At 36.9% G+C, this 22,740-nt stretch overlaps 2 protein-coding genes across 3 annotated transcripts; both read right to left on the bottom strand.

Annotated features, from left to right (window-relative positions):
- Positions 1 to 9,526: 9,526 nt before the first annotated feature.
- On the bottom strand, positions 9,527 to 12,125 carry LOC121264516. 2 transcript variants are annotated; one of them, XM_041167730.1, is made up of 5 exons: positions 11,296 to 12,108; positions 11,154 to 11,211; positions 10,970 to 11,053; positions 10,693 to 10,828; positions 9,527 to 10,470 (listed from the first exon to the last, which is right to left on the bottom strand). In XM_041167730.1, exons 1-5 carry the CDS (start codon positions 11,921 to 11,923, stop codon positions 10,183 to 10,185), a joined length of 1,194 nt encoding a protein of 397 aa, XP_041023664.1. In that variant the 5' UTR covers positions 11,924 to 12,108; the 3' UTR covers positions 9,527 to 10,182. The 2 variants fall into 2 exon arrangements, with proteins under 2 accessions (XP_041023664.1, XP_041023665.1); XM_041167731.1 differs by having other exon boundaries at positions 10,462 to 10,575; positions 10,680 to 10,828; positions 11,296 to 12,125.
- A 6,353-nt stretch (positions 12,126 to 18,478) lies between these two features.
- On the bottom strand, positions 18,479 to 22,401 carry LOC121264515 (altered inheritance of mitochondria protein 44). The gene is made up of 7 exons (XM_041167729.1): positions 21,200 to 22,401; positions 20,963 to 21,081; positions 20,140 to 20,646; positions 19,381 to 19,924; positions 19,156 to 19,294; positions 18,949 to 19,042; positions 18,479 to 18,866 (listed from the first exon to the last, which is right to left on the bottom strand). The coding sequence occupies exons 1-7, from the start codon at positions 22,271 to 22,273 to the stop codon at positions 18,749 to 18,751; spliced, it is 2,595 nt and encodes an 864-aa protein (XP_041023663.1). The 5' UTR covers positions 22,274 to 22,401; the 3' UTR covers positions 18,479 to 18,748.
- Between the last annotated feature and the right edge of the window lie 339 nt (positions 22,402 to 22,740).

The following is a 22,740-nucleotide window of genomic DNA, read 5'->3' as shown; positions in this document are numbered from 1 at the left end:
CATATATCTATTTCATATATGACTCTCACATACTAGTATATGAAATTATTAAATTTTATATACTAATTATTATACAAATTATAAATATACTTATGAAATATATTCACTATATAGCCATAAGTAATTAGATTACATATTATATATTTAATTATAAAATTAATATGCTTATATATTAGTTCCTACATATATATAGGAAAATTCTATTCCTAAGCCGGTCCAAGGATCACACTCCACACACTTATGAGGTGGCAAACCCGGTCCATCCCAAACCCGGTCTAGTAGCCTAATCACTCTCCCCCTTGTTCTGTCTCCCTCTGTCGAATCCCTCAATCCTATCGACACGAAGAGCTCCCGCCTAGAAATTTTGGGCATGGTAGAGGAAGGACCTAGTTGGTTAGACGCTATACATTTTGATTGGGACTCAAGAATTTTTGAAGTGGTTGGACTGGGGCATAGTGAGAAGCTCGTGAGGGTTTTTCTTGATGATGCTATGGAACCCATCTTCACACTATCTCAACCTGCATATGAGGGAGTAGGTGGACACTTTGCCCAAGGTGCCAAGAATTTTTCTTCTTTTTAGAGAAGGGGTCTTCCCCGATTTCATTCAAAATCTCCAATAGAATCCAGATTTCGTGTTCCATGGCCATTGCCTGTCCCATGGCCATCTCCAAACTTCATTCAAAGTCTCCTATCCCGTGGTCATCTTCTAGAAGAAGATCCCAAGATGGTTTTGATGGGCGTCTGGAATTGACTCATTCAAGTTGGAGGCAGCCCAGACGGAGGGGTAAACCTAGCGGCGGCCCAGATGATGAAGATGGGGAGGGGCAAAGCGAGGAGGAAGAACATGTTGGGGGAAGGAAAAAAATTCAAAATCCCATCAAATCTGTTTTGGATATGTGAACCAAAAGGCATGCATTTTAAAAATAAATAAATAAATGCCACTTCATCATGTGTGTGGTGTATGTAGAGTAGATGGGCACATGAGTAGAACTACTCATATAATCGAGTCGAACTAACGAGTCGACTCGAGCATAAACGAGCAAGCCTTAACGAACCTTAGCCGAGTCGAGTCGAGTTTGTCGGGTATGTGTCATTTACAATTCGAGTGGGTATCTGCTTTCACGAACGACCTTTTTTTTTCACGAGTCGAGTTCGATTCGAGTTTAATCGAGCAAGTACCAAGCAGGCTATCGAACAGACTGGTTCATTTACACCAACAGTAATAACACATGCTAATCGTAATTTATGATCAAACTACTTACCTTGTAGTGTTATTTCCTAAAATTTCTGATACAAAATCAATCATGGTGATGGACTAGGAGGTTTATATTTTTTTTTTTCAAATAACACGCAGAAGGGAGATATTTATAGAGAGATTTGGGAGAGGGTGACGACTAGTTTGAGTTGGACTCGGTTAATACATGTCGTGACACTAATCTACTGAACACTCAATCATGATTATATAAAAAGAGAGTTTGAATTTAAAAGCATGATCTAATAGTTCATTCAATATAGGATTGGTAGTGCATAGGGGACTTCAATCAGTGATGATTTTAAATTAAAATAAATTTTTTAATGACTGATCTTTAAATTCTAAAAGAAATCTAACTCTTTCAGCAAATAATAAATGTGATTTAACCTAGTTATTGAGCCTTATTAAAACTCATAATTAGCCTTAATAACTTATCGCTCGTTGGCTTATCCAATATGACCCATTAAATATAATTTAAGTCTAATAAAAATTATCAATATTCCAACCTTAAAATTATTGGGCTGAGTTGTTACATCCTCATTCATCCTTTCTTTGCTTCTCTCATTCACCTTTTTCATCACCCTTCTAGACTTTTGTCCTTAGCATTTATGTTTTTTTTTTTTTTTTTTTTTGGCTTTTTTATCTTCTAAATTGGAAAATTTATGATCTAATACTTTTGACTAGCAGTGGCAAATTGTGTTTGTCTGTCGTATTCGTGTCATATCAAGTCATGAACATTCGACTATATAGGTCAACTCGAATCCGACTTGTTAAGCTTAACGGGTCAAATCTTCAAACCCTAACCAACCCATTTAAATATCGGGTCATGTTGTGTCACCTGTCTTGACCCAATTAATAATTAATTAGTAAGAAGTCAACACGACACATGTGACGCCCCGACTCCCACGTACAAAAAAACAAGGGAATCGTGACGTCAGGATGGTGACAACACGGTCACACATCCCAACGAAGTGCCAGTGTGTGTACATGCAACAGTGTACAAATAAAATAACGCAGCGGATAGTCAAATAAGTACCAGAATTTAAATACAAATATTTAACACAATTTATCTTTAAAAATTAATAAATATACAGTCATCCCAAATATAATACAAAAGGTAAATACATAAATTGATAAAAACACATAACTCACTAAACAGGAGCAATCCCAGATCACTCCTCCACCGGAGCCAAACTAAGGCTCGTCATCCTCATCTGCATCAAAATTTGCGATACCATAAAATGGTACCACAGGTAAGTATAAACCAAACAACTCTCGGGATAAAAATACATTAATGCAACCAACAATATAGCAAAATACATTTAGCCATAAAATATCATTTTTTTCCAGAAAAATGATTATTTCCAACACACGCCAAAAATCCCATTTTGGCCCAAAATAACCGTAAAACATTTTCTCATAAAATGATTCACACAAATAATCCATTTATCGGACACTGTAGGCGGGAATCGCAGGCGGGACTCTACCACCGTCCCTGCTTACCACCATCCCTACCGCGTGCACCGTAGGCGGGAATCACAGGCGGGACACAACCACCATCCCTGCTTACCACCATCCCTATCGCGTGCACCGTAGGCGGGAATCACAGGCGGGACTCTACCACCATCCCTGCTTACCACCATCCCTACAGTTCCTTTACACACAATGAATACTTAACAGAGCACTGTAGGCGGGAATCACAGGCGGGACACAACCACCATCCCTGCTTACCACCATCCCTACAGTCTCTTTTCCTTTTACTCATATGAAAATCTAATTTCCAATAAACACATGAACATGTATGCAATCATGCGAAAGTCCAGTTTTCTTTACAAACATGATCATGCATGCAATATGCGATGTACGTGAACAAGTCATAACCAACAACCAACAACCACAATTCATAATGCAAACAAACACACAACTCCGTCCACAATCCATCCGACCCCCGAAACTCCTCGGACTCAGTCCGGCAATACAAACCAATTCACAGATAATATGTGTTAGTGCAAAAATATATTTAAATCACGAAAGTTCTTTAAGGAAAATACTTACAGTGCAATATAATAATTTCCGGAGGATCTCGAAGTTGCAAGTGGTGATTTCTGAGCAACACCACAGTGTAAAATACACTGTGGCCGTGGGTCACAGATACCTACTTTTCAACGAGGACAAACGAAGACCCAAAAATGGTAGGGTAGGGCCAAGAGAGGTCGGTGAAGCCAATGGTGGCGGTGGTTTGCCGTGGGTGGCGGCGAAATGGGCGGTAGAAGACCAAAATGCCCAAATCGGAAATGTAATTGGTGGAGCTTCACCGGTGTCGGATCGGAGGTGGGGTTGGGTCCAATGGGTTGCCAAGAGGTCGGGGATGAAGTGGTAGGAAGATGGTGGCCAATGGCGGTGCGACGGCGGCGCAACGGCGGAAAGAGTGCCGCGGCTTCGAAGAGCTACTGGTGGTTAACGGCGGCACGGATGGAGGTGAGGTTGGTGGGGTGAGGTCGCCGGCGGCTGGGGAAGCTAGCGGGCTGGGCGGTGAGGGCCACCGCCGGCTCACGGCGGCGCTGGCGTGAAGGTGGCCCGCGGCTTCGTGGGGGGCGTGTGGGCTACCGGCGGCGAGGTAGGGGCTGAGATTTGGGAGGTGAGGTCGCCGGAGGGAGGGGGAGCTGGTCGGCTGGGCGGTGTCGACCACCGCCGGCGGACGGCGGCGCTGGGAGGGGACGATGGAAACGGGCGGAGGAGAGGAGAGAGAGAGATCGCGCGGGAGAGGGGAGAAAATAAAGAAGAAAAAGAAAAGAAAGAAAAGAAAAAGGAAGGAAAGAAAAATGGAGGGAAAAGAAATGAGGTCCAATCCTCATAATTTGGGTCACAAAAATGATCCAACGGAGATGATTTTAAAACCACAAGTTAAATAAAATAATTTAAACGTAATGGTAAAGTCAACTTGAAATAATTAAATCCCACGGTAATTAATTTAAATATTAAAAGCAATTTAAATGCATAACAATAAATAAATATTTGGAAAGCACATAAAAATAATTTTCACCAAATTAAAATCATAGAAATAAACTTACTAAAAATCCAACCAATTTTAAAATAAGAGGATAAATTTTTGAACAATAAAAAATAATCCTTCAGTAAAAATACACTGAAATACGGGGTGTTACAACACAACTCATTTCAACCTATTTTATTTAAATGGGTTGAACTAACACGTATAACCAATTTGACCTAATTAACATAATTTTACATAAAATTTAAAATTCATATTTATTAATAGCCACAATATCTAAAAATAAATAAAACTACCCACTAACAAAAAATATCAATATTTTTCAAATGTTAAGCTATAATAAAATCAATATTATAGACAATACAATAATAAATATAATCATATGTCCAGAATTGCAATCCTAACAATAAAAAAAACTATATTAAGAATTACTAATATTACAATCCAGCAATAATAACGTTCGAAAGTGAAAACAAATTTCTTATCACTGCAGAGTCTTCTTTCTATCGTCTCTCTAGAGAAGGTAGAGATGAAGTAAAATGGTTATTCCTTATTCCATTTGGGTGAGGGAGAGTTGCAGTCATCAGTCACTATAGCTGATCATGGTGCCAGGTTGGAGGAACTATAAGATAAAGTGGGACAATTTATAGTTGTTGCAAGAAGAGCATTCGATCATCCAGGAGGATGAAGGTATTTCGGATGAGGTGAAACAAAAGGGTGATAGAAGCCTAGTAGGGAACATGCTAACTGAGAGGAAAATCGGAATGGAGATTATTGAATCTACTATGGCAAAGGTATAGAGAGTAAGCGAGCCAACATCATTTCAGGAGGTGAGAAGAAATATTGTTGTGATTACCTTTGCAAACCATACCGATAAACAAAGAGTATGGGACAGGAAACCATGGTTGTTTGATTGTAATTTATTTTTCCTTAACCTATTTGATGGTTTTACTCGACTACAAAAGATGAATTTTAAGTTGGAGATGTTTTGGGTTCAAATGTACAACTTACCATTGGCTTGTATGACGCAAGACTGTGGGGAACAAATTGGTAGTACCATTGGTAGGTTGACAAATGTGGAAGTTCAAGAGGATGAATGTGGTCGGGGAAATTTCCTTTGGGTTTAGATTGTCTTGAATTTGGCAAGGACAATTGCGAGAGGTAGAACAATTATGGTGCAAGGACATCGATAGTAGGTTCCTCTAAAGTGTGACAAGTTGCCATGTTTCTGGTTTACATGTGGTAGATTCATCCATGAACTTCAAGGTTGTATAGGTAATGGAAAAAAAAATGGAGGGACAATCTAGCAATAGTAATCAATTTGGATCTTGGTTTCGTGCAGATACCAATTTGAGAAGGGTGGAAAGAATAAGAACTAAGTATAAGGAAGCGAATAGATTTTGTGACTCGACAAAGGAGGGCAATGAGGTTAGTAGGGAATGAAAAGGTCTGTTTGATACTAACTTAGATTCAATGCAGGTTATAAATGTGGAAGGTGATTCAAGTGGGGGAAGGGATAAAAAAAAAAAAAGGATAAAGGGATGGGAGGAGAAGGAAAGGAAACCATCAACTATAATGTAGTTAATGAAAATTCAGGTCATCAACAAGTCAGAGGTGGCTGATGCCAAACAAATCTAGTTGGTGGGGGAGAAAATTTATAAGGAGAATTTAGTGGATAAGGAGACTAGAAGGATAGCCAAGAAACAAAGAGAAGTTATGTTAGGCTTAGAAGTGCAGAGACAAAAATTGAGGTTAAATTAGAAAAAGAGAGTGTGATGGGCTCTCATGATTCCAATATGGTTTGCTTAGAAGGCAACTTAAAGAAGAATGAAGAGAATTCAAGAGGAAGGATTAAAGAATAGGGACATGGAAGAGAAGAGCTAAAGGAAAAGGTAAGCTCTCTGAAAAAGATAATGATGATTCAAAGATGGTGGAGGTGGAAAAAGCCAAATCAGGCAATAGTAGAGACTATGAAAATCTGGACAAGGAATTGGCGGTGGCTGTTAATTAGCCCCACCAGTCACAATAAAAATCTTAAGCTGGAACTGCCGAGGGCTTGGGAACCCTTGGACAGTTCAAAATCTTTGCTCTTTAGTGAGTGATAAGATGTCCAATTTAGTCTTTATCATGGAGACTAAACTTAAAGCTGGAAGTTTGATTACTTGAACAGAAGGATGTGATATGAAAATTGTTTTGTGGTGGACCCAATAGGAAAGATGAGGCTTAGCACTTTTATGGAAAGAGGAGTTGAAGGTGAAACTTTATATTAGATGATTGTTAACATGTTTCTATGGACAACCAGATGTTAATAAAAGGAAGGAGGTTTGGTGTTTTTTATCCTCTTTCAAACTTACCATTCCCCATGGCTGGTGTGTAATGATAGATTTTAATGAGATAGTCTCAAATGATGAAACGAAGGGGGAGGCTAAGAAGGGAAAATCTGATGTCAAATTTTAAAGAAGTTTTGGGGGAAGCTGATTTACATGATATTGGATGGAGTGGGGACAAATTCACTTGGAGCAACAAACATGGTGATGAAAGTTTCACTAAAGAACGCCTGGATAGGGTAATGGCTAATACACAGTGGTCTGATATTTATAAAGAAAGAAGTCTGGACATTTCGACTGCTAGAAGTTTTTACCACAAACCTATTATGTTATATTTGAGTATGTTCAGGCAAAGAGTAATACACGAGAAGAAAGGTTTCAAATATAAAGCATGTTCGGCACTTGAAGATGAGTGTGAGAGAGTAATTGGAGAAGAATTGAGCATAATTTCAGTTATATTGGATCTAGTCTCTAAAGTGCAAGATCTTCTAAGCTGTTGCAGTGGTTCTTTGACTAGGTGGAGCATAAAGTTTGAAATGGATAGGGAAAAAGAAATCAAATATAAAACAGCAAGTATCCATAAGTTGCAAATAGAATAAGGGAGCCATGACATTGAGGAGATTGGAAGGATCCAAGGGGAGCTGGGCCAACTATTGGAGAAGGAAGATTTAAAATGGAGACAGAGGAAAAAAAAGAATTGGAACCAGCATGGAAGTAGAAATACCAAGTATTTTCATGCATGTGCCAACCAGAGGAGGAGGAAAAACACCATTCAGTAGATTAGTGACTCCCACAACAGAATCTTAACAAGGCTAGAGGAGATAGAGGAAGCTTTTAAGGCTTTTTTTGAAGAGCTATTCACTTCAACAAAATCTTCCAAAGAAGATATAGAAAAGTGTTTGAGACATGTGGATAAAACCACTGCAGAAATGAATGATATAATCTCAAAACCCTTAACAAGATTAGAAGTGGAGGCAACACTTAATCAGATGGCTCCACTAAAGTCACCTGACCCAAGTAGATATGGGGCATGTTCTTACTAGTCATTGGAGCACTATGGGAGAAGAGGTCTATCAAGCTTCTTTGAGTGTCTTAAATGGTGATATTCTCCCTCATTCTTTGAATCACACTCACATTGTTTTAATTTCAAAAGTTCAAACCCTTGAGCATGTTAGTGAATTTAGACCAATTAGCTTATGTAATATCTTGTATAAGATTGTTTCAAAAGTGCTTGCAAACAAGCTTAAGGAGTGCTTGATGCTATAATCTCATTAAATCAAAGTGTCTTCATCCCTAGAAGGCCTATTGGTGACAACATAATGGTGGCCTATCCACATAATGGTGGCCTATCCACACAATGAAGGCTAGAGAAAAACGAAGAACTTGTGGCTTGACTTTAAAGTTATATATGTCTAAAGCCTATGATCAAGCATAGTGGGCTTACTTGGAAGGTGTCTTAAGGAAGGTGGGATTTAATTTCAAGTAGATTTCTTTGATAATGGGCAATTGGTCAACCCGCAATAATCCGTTTAAATTTCATTTTAAAATTACAATTTTGACCCAAACCTATTTATATCAAATCCAGACCCACTAATTTTATGTCGTATTCGTGTTTAATTCACAAATTGTGTCACATATTGCCACTCCTATTTTTGAGCCACTCACCACCACAAACGCTAGGCCAAGAATTGTTACCATCCAAGATTCACTAATTGCCTATAAAAAGCAGTCCCCACTCCCTCCTCTTATACTATTATTATGATAAAATGATATTTTCAGTTTTATAATGTATAAGTTCCATACACTCATTTTGAAAAAATTGGATAGATTTGGAATTTACATAAAAAATTATTAATTTTTTTAATGTTGGATTCCACTTTTTTTCAAAGAGAGTGCTCGGAACTTACGCACTCTTAAAATTATATCTAGCATTAATCTTTTATTTAATACATCTTTGATTTTTTTTTAAAAAAAAGGGCCTAATTCTTGTGCTTGGGAAATCATGAATTGGATTAATATTTCCATCGATTCTTGGTTAAACAAAGGCTCTGAGAATTTTCCCCACTTTGAAATAAAAATGTTATTTCAATGCCAGCAAGCAAACCTGTTGCCTATGCCCCACCTAAAGCAAAAGAAGAGAGCTGACCTGTATGATTGCATTCACAGGGAATATTGTGGAAATCCAGTGATATTATTGCTGGTTTATACGATAACAAGCCTTGGGAAGGTCATCTAGCAAAGTTTCCTCAGCCTAAGATTCCCCTCCCCAAGGTCACTTTACATGGAGCTAAAGGCAAGACTTAACTGTCATCATACATCTACTTGGAAATAGAAAGAGAAAAGGTATATATATGTGGTAAAGAAATCCCTCTTTAGCAAATGCAGAATATGCTTGACAACTAACATGTAAGCGCGTAAAAGAATGATCGAGATTTTATTGTATATATTCGAACACCAAACTACTAAACTACTAAAAGTTGAAACATAAGTTGTAATTTACTTTCTTGTTAAAATCTCATCGTTGAGAAGAAACTGAAAGGAGGGGATGCTGCGATAGAATCTTTCTTTAACGGTTTGATCTTAAAAAAGAAGTAAATTTGTGAAACTTTTTTGGTTTGGTGATCAAATAATAAAATGGGAGTTTGAGAGGGTGTGAAACTTTTGTTTATTTTATATCTTAACCCCTTTTTTTTTCATGCAGGTCAAACTCCTCCTTAATGAGTGGGTTTAGAACATGGAATACTTTATGAATGGGGGTGAAGTGTAGAATCAAGATTCGACTTCAAGACTTCTGTTTTGATAGTATGTAAAATTATTGTACTCTTATCCCGAAAGCTGAAATTGATGAGAATAGGTAGATTTATTATTTATTTTATATCTTAATAGAAGGTTAAGGGGGACTTTTCCAAAACGAAAAAAAATGCAAGTAGAATAAGCTTTGCAAACGCTGATATCATTTATTTAGTATAAGGAAAGGCAAAGAACATTCAAACCGGAAATAAGTTAATACAACAAACTTTGTTTATCCCCACAGGTTAGAAATTGATTAAAAACAAGAAAAGGGTATCATGACTCAGAACTTGTTGGCCTGGAGCCTTGTTGAAATCGAGTAGAAATGGTGGCATGCTACCCTCTTGGCCTCAAAAGGATGGGAGTTCTGTCATCTGTGTATATAGAAATGTGAAAATAGTCTAACCTCGGATAAGAATAGTTCAGTCCAAGGAAAAGGAGAAGATAAGGGAAACGAATAAAGGTGTGGGTGTGGTGGCGGTCATAAGTAATGATAGCCATTGACACCCCACCCCACACATGCAATTGCCTGCCCTTATGCACATGCAATTGCCTGCCCTTCTGCACATGCTGTCTGCTCCTCTGATGCTCCTTTCAAACTTGCCATTATTCATCATCTCTCTAATGAACTCAATATCCCATCTGTGCAATCAAAACTCTTACTGCATATCCTGATCACTATACAACTAAATTACAAAGCCATACCTATAGTTTGAAATCACCTGAACTATTTTTTCTTGTTGACACACATATAATACTGCATATGGTTTAGTATTGATTTAGTCATTTTTTGCCATGTGATTCTATAAAGCTGGAGCTGCTGTTGGAAGATGGGTTGCCAAGGCCATGCATTGCAGGTGTCGCTGACAAGTGATGAGGTGGTCATTGGTCAGGCCAGCGGCTTGCATAAATGAGTGAATGACAGTGGGGCCAACAAACCTAAAACCCCTCTTCACCATGTCTTTGCTTATGGTTTCTGATTTGGAGGTCTTCACAGGGATCTTGTGGCATGATTTGTATTGTGTGGAAATTGGCTTGTGATTCACAAATCCCCACAAATACTTTTCAAAGGATCCAAATTCTCTCTTAATCTGCGAACAAAGATAAGAAAATATTACAGTTTGCAGCTTATGATAAGTCTGACATAAAAAAGATAGGTTGTGAGTTTTTCATAGTGGGTTCAGTCCATAAAACAAGATGAGAAAAGGTACAACTTGAAGTTTATGGTAAATATTAAAGATACAAAATAGGGTTGGTAGAGTTCTTTTGTAATGGAGGAAGTTGCAACCAGGTTGGAACTTTTGTTTTATTACCTCACGAATACAGTTAGAGTTGTCCACGACTCCTCGAACTTGGCTCAAGTTTATTCCATAATCGGCACTGATTGACATTATCTTCTTTTCAGTTGATCTGGAGATGATTTCTGCATCAAACCCGGAAAAGGCATCCCTGAAAAAAGAAATTCCTAGGACCATTCAATCACACTTGATCGGTGAAAAGCAGAGTAACTGGAAAGCATGATCAGCTAGTAACTTCATTTACTTCTAAAAGCAAAGAAGGGAAAATCATTGGCTTCTAAATCACACCAACCTAAACAATTGCCGTTTCTTCAAGATTGAAGTCCAATCTGATCCAACTTGTGCGGCAGTCAACACTAGCAATTCCAACAACAGCCTGCATAGATATAATTCAGAGAAGTTAATTTTGAAACTCTGTTCGAGAGAGAGAGTGTGTCAGAGAGAGAGAGAGAGAGTGTGTCAGAGAGAGAGCTCACTTATCATCGTGGACTGGAACTCCCCATTCTTCATCATGGTAAGCAACATAGATGGGATCTGCACTCATTATAAACAAAAAATCATAAAGTTTTGTAACCAATTCACATCAAACGTGTGCAGGAAAGGTAAAAGCTTCCATACCTGTGTTTGGTGTGATAAAAGTACATCTTTTTTCCTCCTGACCACTCGATGAATCAAGAGGAGCTACCTTCCCTTCATACTTGGCAAAGTTTGTTCTTCCATAATGGGCAGTTCGTATCTTTCGTTGTTCTTGCATCATTGCCACTTGTTCCCTCCTCGCAGCTGCTATGCTTCCTGGGGCCTCAACTATCATAGAGGAACGATATTTCAATGTGAAGGTGTCAACAGGAGGTGCAGCTCCAGCACCACCAGCTTTTTTAGGCCTTTTTATTGGAGTCGCCGGTTTGCTTGAGCATGGTGGTGCCAAGACGATTTCAGCTCTAGAATTCAGCCCATTAGGACCGTTGTTTCTCTTAAGCGCTGGCAGTCTTGGCGATTTTAACTTGGGAGAGATTGGTGGTGACAATGAAGGCTTTGCTCTAGCATTAGCAGTGTCAGTTGGCGGAGTTGAAGGTGTAGATTTTGGAGAAGGAGCATTTGTGGGGGAACTCTTCTTAACCGAATTGCGTCTTTCTAAGCTAAAAACCTGGTTGCAAGTTGGCTGAAGGACAGGACGGCCATTGATTTGAGCTATAGTTGGGGCAACATTAGTCCCCCGGTGCAATTTCAACTTATTAGAGGAACACATCTTATTTGCTCCTTTTCTTTTTCGGTATTGGAAGAAATGAATGATTTGGGGCGAAACAAATTATTGGGAGAAACCAGAGAAGAAAGGATGTGTTTGAAAGCAAGGCATGAGGAGCCAATGAAGGTGGTGAAGTTGGACTTAATGAGGATTTGAGGAATGATGTGGGGTTTTATAAAGTTGGAAAGTGGGGACAGGGGACAAGGGTTGGGGAAGTTTGTAACATGGGGGGGTTGGGGTCTGCCATACACCCCTCTCATGAGGGGCTATTGCTTTTTATCTAATGTAAGGGGCATGGATGACAAGGACACCATCCCTCCAAACTAGGTCAAGATAGATAGAATTTATCACTTTTTGTGAAGCAAAAACAAAGTGTAGGGATGGTGGTGGTGCCATTGCCAGCCCTCTCATGGACCCCTCTTTCACTATCTTTTGTGTATTTACTGCCCAAGTGTCCATGATCCTCTCTAATCCCAAGCTGGACAGGGGACAAGGACAGATACCAATCATTGCTTCTCTTTACAGCTCAATGAAAATCTCAAGATCATGCCAACCTAAGTTGTTTGCTAGGTATTAGCTCCAGTTTATAAGTTGTTGAACTAATCACATAATAGTGTTTAAAGTCTCCAAAGGCCTTTATGGAGATTGAAGACTGTTGACACCTATTAAATCAGGGCACATACCTCTATTTTCTTTTCTGTTCTTTTTCTATATGGGTCAATTTATTAGGTGAGAAAATCTGATCTTATTTAATCTGTAAGCTCTATGAACTAACATAGATTTGCAAGCCTACTGATGTCAAATTATTCTCAATTTTACTAAGCTTAATTGAGCTGTATCACATCTCATGCACCCCTGAAATTGGTTTCCCAAATGTTAGCATGAAAAGGGCCATCCAAATAATAATGTTGATGTACGGCCCCGTTTGAATTCAGAGATGAGTTGAGATAGTTTTAAATGAGTTGAATAAAATATTGTTAGAATATTATTTTTAATATTATTATTGTTTTGAAATTTGAAAAAGTTGTAATGATGAGAAGAGTTGAGGTGAGTTTCGAATCCAAACGGGGCCGTAATCTCTTCAGTACCTTTCATTAGTAGTGAGAAATCTTTGGTGTTTATTCCCTGACAGAGAAAGCACTCACAGAAACATTTTATTTTACCTGATTCTAATCTCAAACTGAAAGCTCCAAAATATATTCAACATTTACTTAAAAGTATTTGGGTAAAAAGGGAATTGGATTATGAAAATCTCCAGTGGCCAACATTAATGGGAAAGAATATAAATGAAAAAGGGGTATCCGGAGCTCCCAGAATGATTTGCCAGAGGCAACATGCACAACTGGTAGACAAAGACAATCCCTCATAACTGTACCAAAAATAAGAAACATCAGGACATGAGGAAGTTGCATAAGATTGTGGATCCACACTGTTTTGGGTCCCTTAAATTGCAAAGAACAATGTAGTCATGCCTATCCATTTATTTTATGTTCACAAACCATCTTGCTTGGCAAGCAATTTGCAATCAAACATATGCATGGCTGGAATATTGATACAGTTAGGATTAATGGTGACAATAAGAAACATATATTTTAAGTCATCTACAGTTGATTTTGTTGATAAAGTATGGAAAAAGGCTCTAAATATGCATGTCATGATCTATAGTTGATCATGAGAGATAACCCCAAAACATATCAAATCTAAATGTCAAGATGAAGCATGGTCTGTCTGATATGAGCTATTATTCTATTGTTAAGGCCTCTAATCAGCTAATTAACCTATATCGTTTTTTCGACAATTAAGCCTTGTTTGTTTTCGAAAAACATCTCATCTCATCTCATCTCATCTCACCTCATCATTACAACTTTCTCAAATCCCCACAAAAAATAAAATAAAAAATTCAACTTTTTCAAATCCCAAAATAAAAATAATATTAAAAAATATATTCTAACATTATTTTATTCAACTTTTTAACTTTAATCTCATCTCATCTCATCTCATCTCTGAAAACAAACGGGCCCTAAAATCGACATGCATCATTTTTTAAGACTTGTAACACTAGAAGAAGACAATTCATAAGAAGGATATAGTTCAAGCAAATTCATGTGCTCAAAACAGTACAAAAAGTATATAATAATAATAGACACACACATGGATGAGCATATTATAATAATAGTAGCAAGAAATTAGAGGTAACAATGACATCTCAATGTCCAATTGCGAATTAGTCAATCCATGCCAACACTAGACGCCATCCTAGAATCTTGATTCCACGAAAAGCAAACCATGTGTTTCTCCAACATTTTTGCGTCAATTATGAGAGGCATTTCTAAGACAAACTTGAGCAAATTAATGAGATGTTTGGGAGTGATAACTCAAGTTTCCTATTCATTTGATAGAGAGAAAAAAAAAAGGTCATGTCATCCTGTTGAACTCCATCTCCCGATAAACAACGTACTCGATGAGTAAAATTGACGATGTTCGAACTGTATATTGCATGTATCCAATGATCTCTAATTTTGATACCACTTATCTACTCGTGGGGTATGTTTTACCTAAAATTAATTGGTAATAGAGAAAAACTCAAATCTTTTATGACATTTGACGTTACACTTCACATGCTCACTTTTAAAGCAATCGTAAAGAATAGTACTACGGATATGACACTCTCAATAACGAGCCCTTTGTAAAAGAGTGAGTCCCGCTAATAAAAATTATTTTTTTTTACACTTTTTTAAGATGAGTCTATTTTTTTTATAAAAGCTTATATGTGATTTGTCTATTTAAGACTTGTACAAATCATTTTTTCCCAAGAACAGATAGGTCGCCGTTGTACAGGAGTTATTCATGTAAACCAGACAGTACATAAACATGAGCTAGGGGCATGATCTTTTTATTTTAGCTACTGATGGCCACTTCTCCTTGACATCTTCTACACAAAGGAGCCTCTCAAAGAAATGCATCATTGTACGTACAAAATGCTGAACTTCTCTTGTATTATTTACAAAAAATAATCAAAATGTTCAAACAGCCAGTCACGAGAAACCCAACATGATGAAACACCTTTTGGTCGCACAAGCTAAGTAAGCTACCCCATCGGTGATGGGACAAGCTAGTTGATTCATTCATTTTCATGCTACAATCCACAGAGCTCGCCTGGATAATGCCTCAATTATGAGTTGCAGATCCAAAACCTTGCTAACTCTATTGAATTTTTAGGCATTAAATCCTTGTCAGCAAGTGCCATTACATTTGCTGGAGTTTGGAACTTCGAATTAACCTCTCCTGCTAATTTTGAGGTGATTAATTGCAATAAAAGCTGTTAAAGTTTTCACTTAATCAACATAATTATATATATATATATATGTATGTATATATATCTTGGTATCTCTCATATAATAAATTGGTATTAATATTGCTGGATATATCTTGGTATCTCTCATATAATAAATTGGTATTAATATTGCTGGACCTTCACTGTGAGCTGTTAGCAAGGGGGCATTCTTAATGACATTGAAAAGAGAAAGGGGCGTGCTACCCTTGTCACTGTCTCTATGTGTGAGCTTATTATCCCTGACAAGTGGACCTCGCTGCTGGCATCCATTACAGCTAGCATGCTGTACCACTGATACATCCATTCAAAGTGTTTTTTACCCACATGGAAAGGGCAATCCTAACTTAAGCAATTACTGAGTCACCACATAAATAGCAATTTAGGATTTTTTTTTTCTCTCTCTCTCTTACATTGGAAAAGATAGGTCAAATTCTTGATCTCTATTTTGAAGATGTGGGTCTTGTGCGATCAGGCCAGACACAAATTAGGAATGCCTTTCTAGTGACTACATAAAAGGCCCACAATAAGTATACAAGGTCCAGCTTAGAATTGAAAAACCATTAATGTTTTTATAGTGAGATAAAAAAAAATTACAAGGTTTTTTTTTTGTAATTTTTTTTTTTTTTACGGCCAAGGCCTTTTGCACCATTTTTTCCTTTTCAGAGTGGGAATGTTAGCAAACAGTAATGATACACACACAACACTTTTTATAATATTTGATACAAAATGATGGTATTTTTGTAAAATGGTGTTACGTTTATATGATATTTTATAATAATACTTCTCATGTTATGCTGCTTGGTGCTACCTCTACCATGTGCAGTACATGTAACAAATAATCTCTTCAAGATTCACCAATCAATTCTTTTTCATTTGCAATCCCAAAAATGTTTTTCCATCAATACCATGGAGGATCTCAAAATCTTCTCTACCATTAATATTAAGCCCATGCACTCAGGCTGAATTTTATCAGGTCCATACCCAAAATCGTGATGGATACCCAGCCCAATATACTTTTGGGCAGATATATAGTGGATTGGTGAACCGGAAAGCAAGTATATGACCCGCCTTTTTTTCCTATAAAAATTTAAAGAAATAAATAAAATATAAAAAATATATATTCTAAATCTTATTGGAAAAAAAAAAAGGCTGGCCGACGGTGGCCACCTGGTTGAACGGCACCATCGGCCACCCCTTAGGGCCTAGTCTAGCCACGGGTTGGTTTGCAAAGAGCCACTGCGTGGTGGCCAACGTGGGCAGCCTGCATAGGGCCATCTCGAGTGGTCGACGGAGGCTACTCCTTGGATCGGGCCGCCCAACAAGGTGGCCACCACAAGGGCCACACCTCATGGGTGGCTTTTTTCTCTACTTGTTTTAGTTTTAAGTTTAAATTCTATTTTTACTATTTTTTTTTTTTAAAATCCAATTTTTATAAAACAAAAAGCATAAAAAATTCAAGACAGCCAAGTAAATAACCGGTTATTTACTTGGATGTGAATACATACGTGGATCCATATATATGCATCTTGATCTATACTCAGATTTGGATATCCGCGTTCGAATTTATACTCATTTTTGGATACGAGTTTCTCCAAATATTTCGGTTGAATAATTCTAAATAATATGGCAAAATCTTCACAACAGAGGAGTTGCTATTACAACAAGGGAAATGGAAACGCACCGTTTTCATTTTTCGTTCACGTGGAATGCGTGGAATGCAGTTACGCCGCGATTCTCCCCGCGGTTGTAACCAGAATTTTTTTTATTCTATATATATATATATATATATATATATATATTTCCTGTATAATTCTCAAAGCAATATCTTTAGTTTCTATCGTTTCATATCAACATGGTTCTAATTAATGTTATTATAATTATTCAAATAGTTTTAATTTCTTACAAGCATTTTTTATATTTCATTTAACTGATATTTGAATGACCTTTTAATATATAAAAAACTCTTTAATTCCTATTATTTAATTAAATGACTATTAAATTCTCAAAATACTCTTCATTTTCTATTTTTTTAAATAATTGATCATGAATTTAAATAATTCTAAAAGCCATGGAATTTTCGATTGAATCACGTCATCTATTCATGTACTAAATGACTATAAATTGAAATAATTTGAAAGGTTATAGAATTTTAAAAGTTGAAAACGCTTATTCTTGTTTTATTTGTAACTGTCGTCTTCTTTCATCTATAATATTTCGTTTTCTTCATAAATAAATAAATATATATATATCACTTAAATTAAAATATGATATAACTAAAATCTTTTTTTTTCTTTTTTTTATTGGGCTCCTAAACCCGTTCTAGGCCTTTTTTTTTTCCTAAACCCTAAATCAAACTCCAAACTAATTTTAATCTTTGTTTTAGTTATAAATTTTTTAATTTATGGTTTTTATAATCTTTTTATCACTAAATTTAATTGTTAGTATTGATTATTAACAATTAAATTTTAATTACTGTCTAATTACATGTTATTATAGTATAAATTAATATTACATGTTATTAAATATTAACACATTATAATATTTTATACTAATGTTTAACTTATTTCTATTATAGACTTATACTATGGTGTTTAATTACAAGTTATTATATTGGTTTCTAACTTATTTCTAATTTAATTATATACTAGACTTAGTATTAAATGTTATTATACTAGTGCTATTATACATAAGTACACGTGTTATTAAACATTAATATTACATGTTATTATACTTTACTTATTATACATTATTATACATTAATATTACATGTTATTTATTATACATTAGTGTTTATACATTAGTATTATATGTTATTATATATTAGTGTTATATGGTAGGAATAGTATAGTGTTTATATATACTAAACTATTATTAGTCAATTTATATTATAGTAGAAGAATATTAATTTATAATAATTAACTCATACTAGAATATTATTGAATTTAACTAACTATATAAGTTATAGTTATATAAAATATATATGATTAATATATAAAAAATTCATAGTTTTATAAAATATGTATAATATCAGAGTCGGAGTCGGATGGCAAAGTAGGAGTCGGAGTCGGTTTGAATCCACCTCCGACTCTGACTTTTTGGAGGAAAAAAACTCTAACTCCATCTTTGACTTATTGGAGTCGAAATTGAAATTAGATTTTTAGATTTTTGTACAGTCCTATTAAGAAGAAAGAAAGAAGCACGAATGGAGGTAGTGACTGGTGACATTTATTCTTCATAACAATATTGGAAGAAACATATATATAATCCTGTAATTTGTACATTACAAAGACTCACAAATCTGATTTCCCTTAAAAAAAAAAAACATACACAGTACATTTTGAAAAAGAGAAACCTTGAATATAATGTTGGAATGAGACAACCTACTGTAAAAGCGAAAACAAAAGAATTTGGACTTCCCAATTCTTGCTTTACTAAGTTGAATTGTAGGACTAAGGAAGGTCCTATGGAGCAAAAAATGGTTTACCAGAAGTACTCTACGAACCCACATATGCCCTAACGACATCCATGATTGGAGCTCGACATATTGGACATTTTCCATTACTCCATTGCAGTTCATGAGCACACTTGAGACAGGTACACATGTGTCCGCATCTGCAAGATATATATATATGAATATTAGATGATAAATATTACATGACTGACAAAATCCTAAACGAAAAAGGATATGATATACCTATACAACAGTGAGTCGACTTGCATTTCATAGCAAATACAACAATTGCCTGTCTTTGGTGCTCCCTCATGGGACCTCTCTCCCTCCCCTCGAACTGTCACAATAATTTCATAGACTATAATCATTGTTTTTTTGCTCTTACCTCACTAGGAAAACGAGGGATTTATCCAAAACTTGTATATTTTTAGAGGAATATTGAGCACAAACCTGAATGAACCTCCTGCTTCATGGATTTTTGCATTATCATTTGCATGTCCATGCAACTCTTTATTGATTTTCTTAGCTCAGACATCTCTTGATAGAGTTGTTCCATATGGCCTCTCAAATTGTATATGAGGTCCATTTCCTGTAATAAGTTCACCATGAGTATTACTTTATTGCTCTAAAAGGAATAACTTTAGATAACTCATAGGAAAATATAGTAAAACTCACTGTTGAATTACGATCTATGGAGGATGGGTTTTGCTGAGTATTCTGAGACTGAGTTTGAGATGACAAATGTTCGGATGGAGATATTGTTGTAATGCGTTCAAAATTATCACCAACTTCATTATCCCGATAAGTCCATGCCCATTGTGGAGATGGCGAAGGCTCTTGAAGCGATGATGAGGATTGATCAAAATAACCGCCGCCTTCACGATAATGATCTCTACTAATGACACTTTCCTCCTCTTCTTCCTCTGTCTCATCTCTGTCTTCCTCCGCCACCTCCTCCTCTTCTCCACCCTCTTCTTCTTCTTCATCTTCATCTTCTTCTTCTTCTTCTTCGTCTATTTCTTCTTCTTCTTCGTCTTCTTCTCGATGACTGTTGGATGGATATGTGTGTCGTTGTAAGAAGGACATTAATTGTTCCATTCTCTCTTGGCTGCCATCCTCATCTTCTTCCTCTGCGTGAGTTTGTATTTCTATACGAGCTACCATCAATTTGTCAATTCTCTCTCTTAAGTCGCTAGCAAGAAAATTTGATACTGTTCTTCTGCATAGTTAAAATTCAAAATTAAAATTTGTGAAACATGAAAATGTAGTCTATAAGTTGAACTTTCTAAATGCAGAGAACAACGGTTTTCTTAATCACAAGGACATCCCTATAGGTCTTGATCAATGGTACCTAACATGCATATTTTCCATTTTCCTTTCAAGATAAAGTAGTGGTTGAAAAGATAAAGAAGGAAAACAAACAAGCTTGTATACCTTTCAAGTAGCTGACGCATATCTCCATTGTCTGTGCTAAGCACCTCCTGGTACCGTGCTTTTCTACAGCTTTCCCAGTAACTTTGTGGCCGAGAGATGTCACCAATCCAGTCATAATTGGTTTCTACATACTCGTGGCTGCTGTCCTCTAGGTCTTCTACTATCTCATTCTCATCCCAAAAACTCAAGGGAGTAGTTGGATCTGTACTTTCTTCTAAGTCAATGTTTCTAGCCTCTGAGCTTGTTCCTTGAGATGTCTCTTTTGAATTTAGACTCGATTCTTCATGGACATCTTCCCTTGTGTGTGGCAATGAGTTCTGTGCCTCGAGTGGAATATTGTGCTCCTCAGTGATACTAACTTCCTGATTATTAGTGTGGTCACTAGGCTGAGTAGGGGTCAAAGAAATGTCCAAATCAGCAGCGTTGTTCACTATCTCCTGACGAGGACTTCTTGTATTAGTTACTTGGGTTGTTGCAAGCTGCTCTGTTCCTGTTCTAAATCTGTCCCTACGTTTGATTTGGGTGCCATGTCATCATAAGCCAACCGAAGTAATTTTGTTCCATTAACGTACTTTGAACACTATCAAATTTATCCAATTCTATCCAATCTTAAGCAATTGAATGAGCTGCCCCCACCTTCTTTAAAGCAATAATTTTCAACGAAATAGCAAACAACATTCTTATTGTTTTCCACATACCATAGAAAACATGCTTCAAACCCTCAAACAAATAGATATTACCATCCTTAATCAATAATGAGCAATGTTTTCAAAAAACTTTCATCAGTTGCATATGTTAATCCAACAATGGAAAAGCAGCATACCTTAGTTGAATGATGGAAGATCCTTGTGGTAGCCTGTTGATTTCAGATGATGCTGGTGGCGAGGAACGTTTATCTTGAATTGCCGCTTGGCGTTGCAGTAATCTAAGCCGAATCAATGACTGCAAACAAGCATTATATTAAGCTGAAGAAATGTGTTTCCAAAGGGTAAGCAAGAAATTATTACTAGATTATGTTTATCACAATGAAATTTTGTATGGATATATTTAAATGCTTTACTTGAATGCGGCCTCTTTGTGGGAATCCTGAAACTGCTCGACGCTCAACCAATGTGTCTAGTTCCCTATGCCTGTCGCGCTGTAATTGCATGAGCAAATCCTTGAATGCTTGTCGACCTCTGATCCGAGGTGAAATCATAACCTTATGGAGAACTCTATGCTCCACTTTATCCCATAATGGAAGACGCTCATGCTCTGAATGTGGCGATCCATGCAAGCTAGACAGCCCGTGATCATATTCTCCGCTGCTCCAAGAAGAATGTAATGAAATCTGTGTTTGATTTGAAGATATCAATTTCTGAATTATATCCGCAACTTTGACCCCCTCACTCTCTCCTACATCTGAGTTTTGGCCTTGTGTTGAAGAAGATGGGTCACTAGGAGCTGTTCTATCCGACTCCCAATCTGCAAACGATTCTTGATTACGTGGAACATCATATCTTTCATCATCTATAGAAGAACCATTGTCATTAGAGATGAAACCAGAATTCGACCCTGTAGATGAGGCTGAAGAACCAGATTTTGTCCTGTTGGATTGATTTAGCCTCTTCTCCCATATCCGAACGAGGGAAGATGCGCCAAGATTCAAGGATCCTACAGAACTATCCGATGGAGCTGGAGAATCGTCCCTTCTAGAACTTGATGTGCTTGATGATCTAGTAGTGGGTGAATTCGATGGTGACAAGAGCTCAGCCTCCTCGCTTTGTTTTTCAATTGTCGATACCATTTCTCGTGCTTTTTGGGCAGCCCATCGATCAAGAATTCGCGAACTCCTCAGACTATCATTGTTCTTAAGATTATTACTCATGAATCGAAGGCTTTGGTGATTCTTGCTATCTCCATTGCCGACCCAAGAATCAATATGATTGTTTTGATTCCTCAAGTTCTCGTCGAACTCAGAGCAACCAGAAGAGATTGATATGCAGGAATGGAGGTGACCTCTAACCAAGCTCTTGAGGCTTTTTTGGAAAGTCGCATGGGCATTGCTTTCTATACGTCTGTCATGCCTATTGTGATCCTTTAGAACACAACCAAATGGCGGAGAGGAAGAAACGTCGACTTGCGAGGACGCCATTTTCCTTGGAATCCAGATTCTCAAAATCAATCAAATCCTTTTTAGCACATATAAATCCAAAAGAAGGCATAAGAGAATGAATGGGCAGATTGGAAACAAACTCAGGCTCATGATCCTTGCTACCGCAAGATCACTCTTTTCAGAATTGGAAAATCCCAAAGAAGCACAAAGAGAAGGATAGACAGAGAGAAAGCAGAGATGAGCAGGAGGAGTGGAGAACCAATCGCTCTTGCACAAAAACAGAGGAGCTGTCCAAGGCAAATATAAATATAAACCACTTAAGAATAGCTCATACTCAATTGCATATACCTATATTTAGAACTCCATGCAAACGCGTAGAGAGAGAAACAAACCCCCCCACAAAGAGAGAGAGAGAGAGATCGTTGCAAGGATTGAGGCCTAAATTGGAGTTTGACTGTTTGTTTCAACGAAAGAAACCAAATTATCAGCCTCGAGAAATTTTCGCT

Source organism: Juglans microcarpa x Juglans regia, chromosome 5D, assembly GCF_004785595.1.
Source record: "Juglans microcarpa x Juglans regia isolate MS1-56 chromosome 5D, Jm3101_v1.0, whole genome shotgun sequence".
Lineage (NCBI taxonomy): Eukaryota > Viridiplantae > Streptophyta > Magnoliopsida > Fagales > Juglandaceae > Juglans > Juglans microcarpa x Juglans regia.
This window is presented reverse-complemented; position numbering and strand designations above follow the sequence as displayed.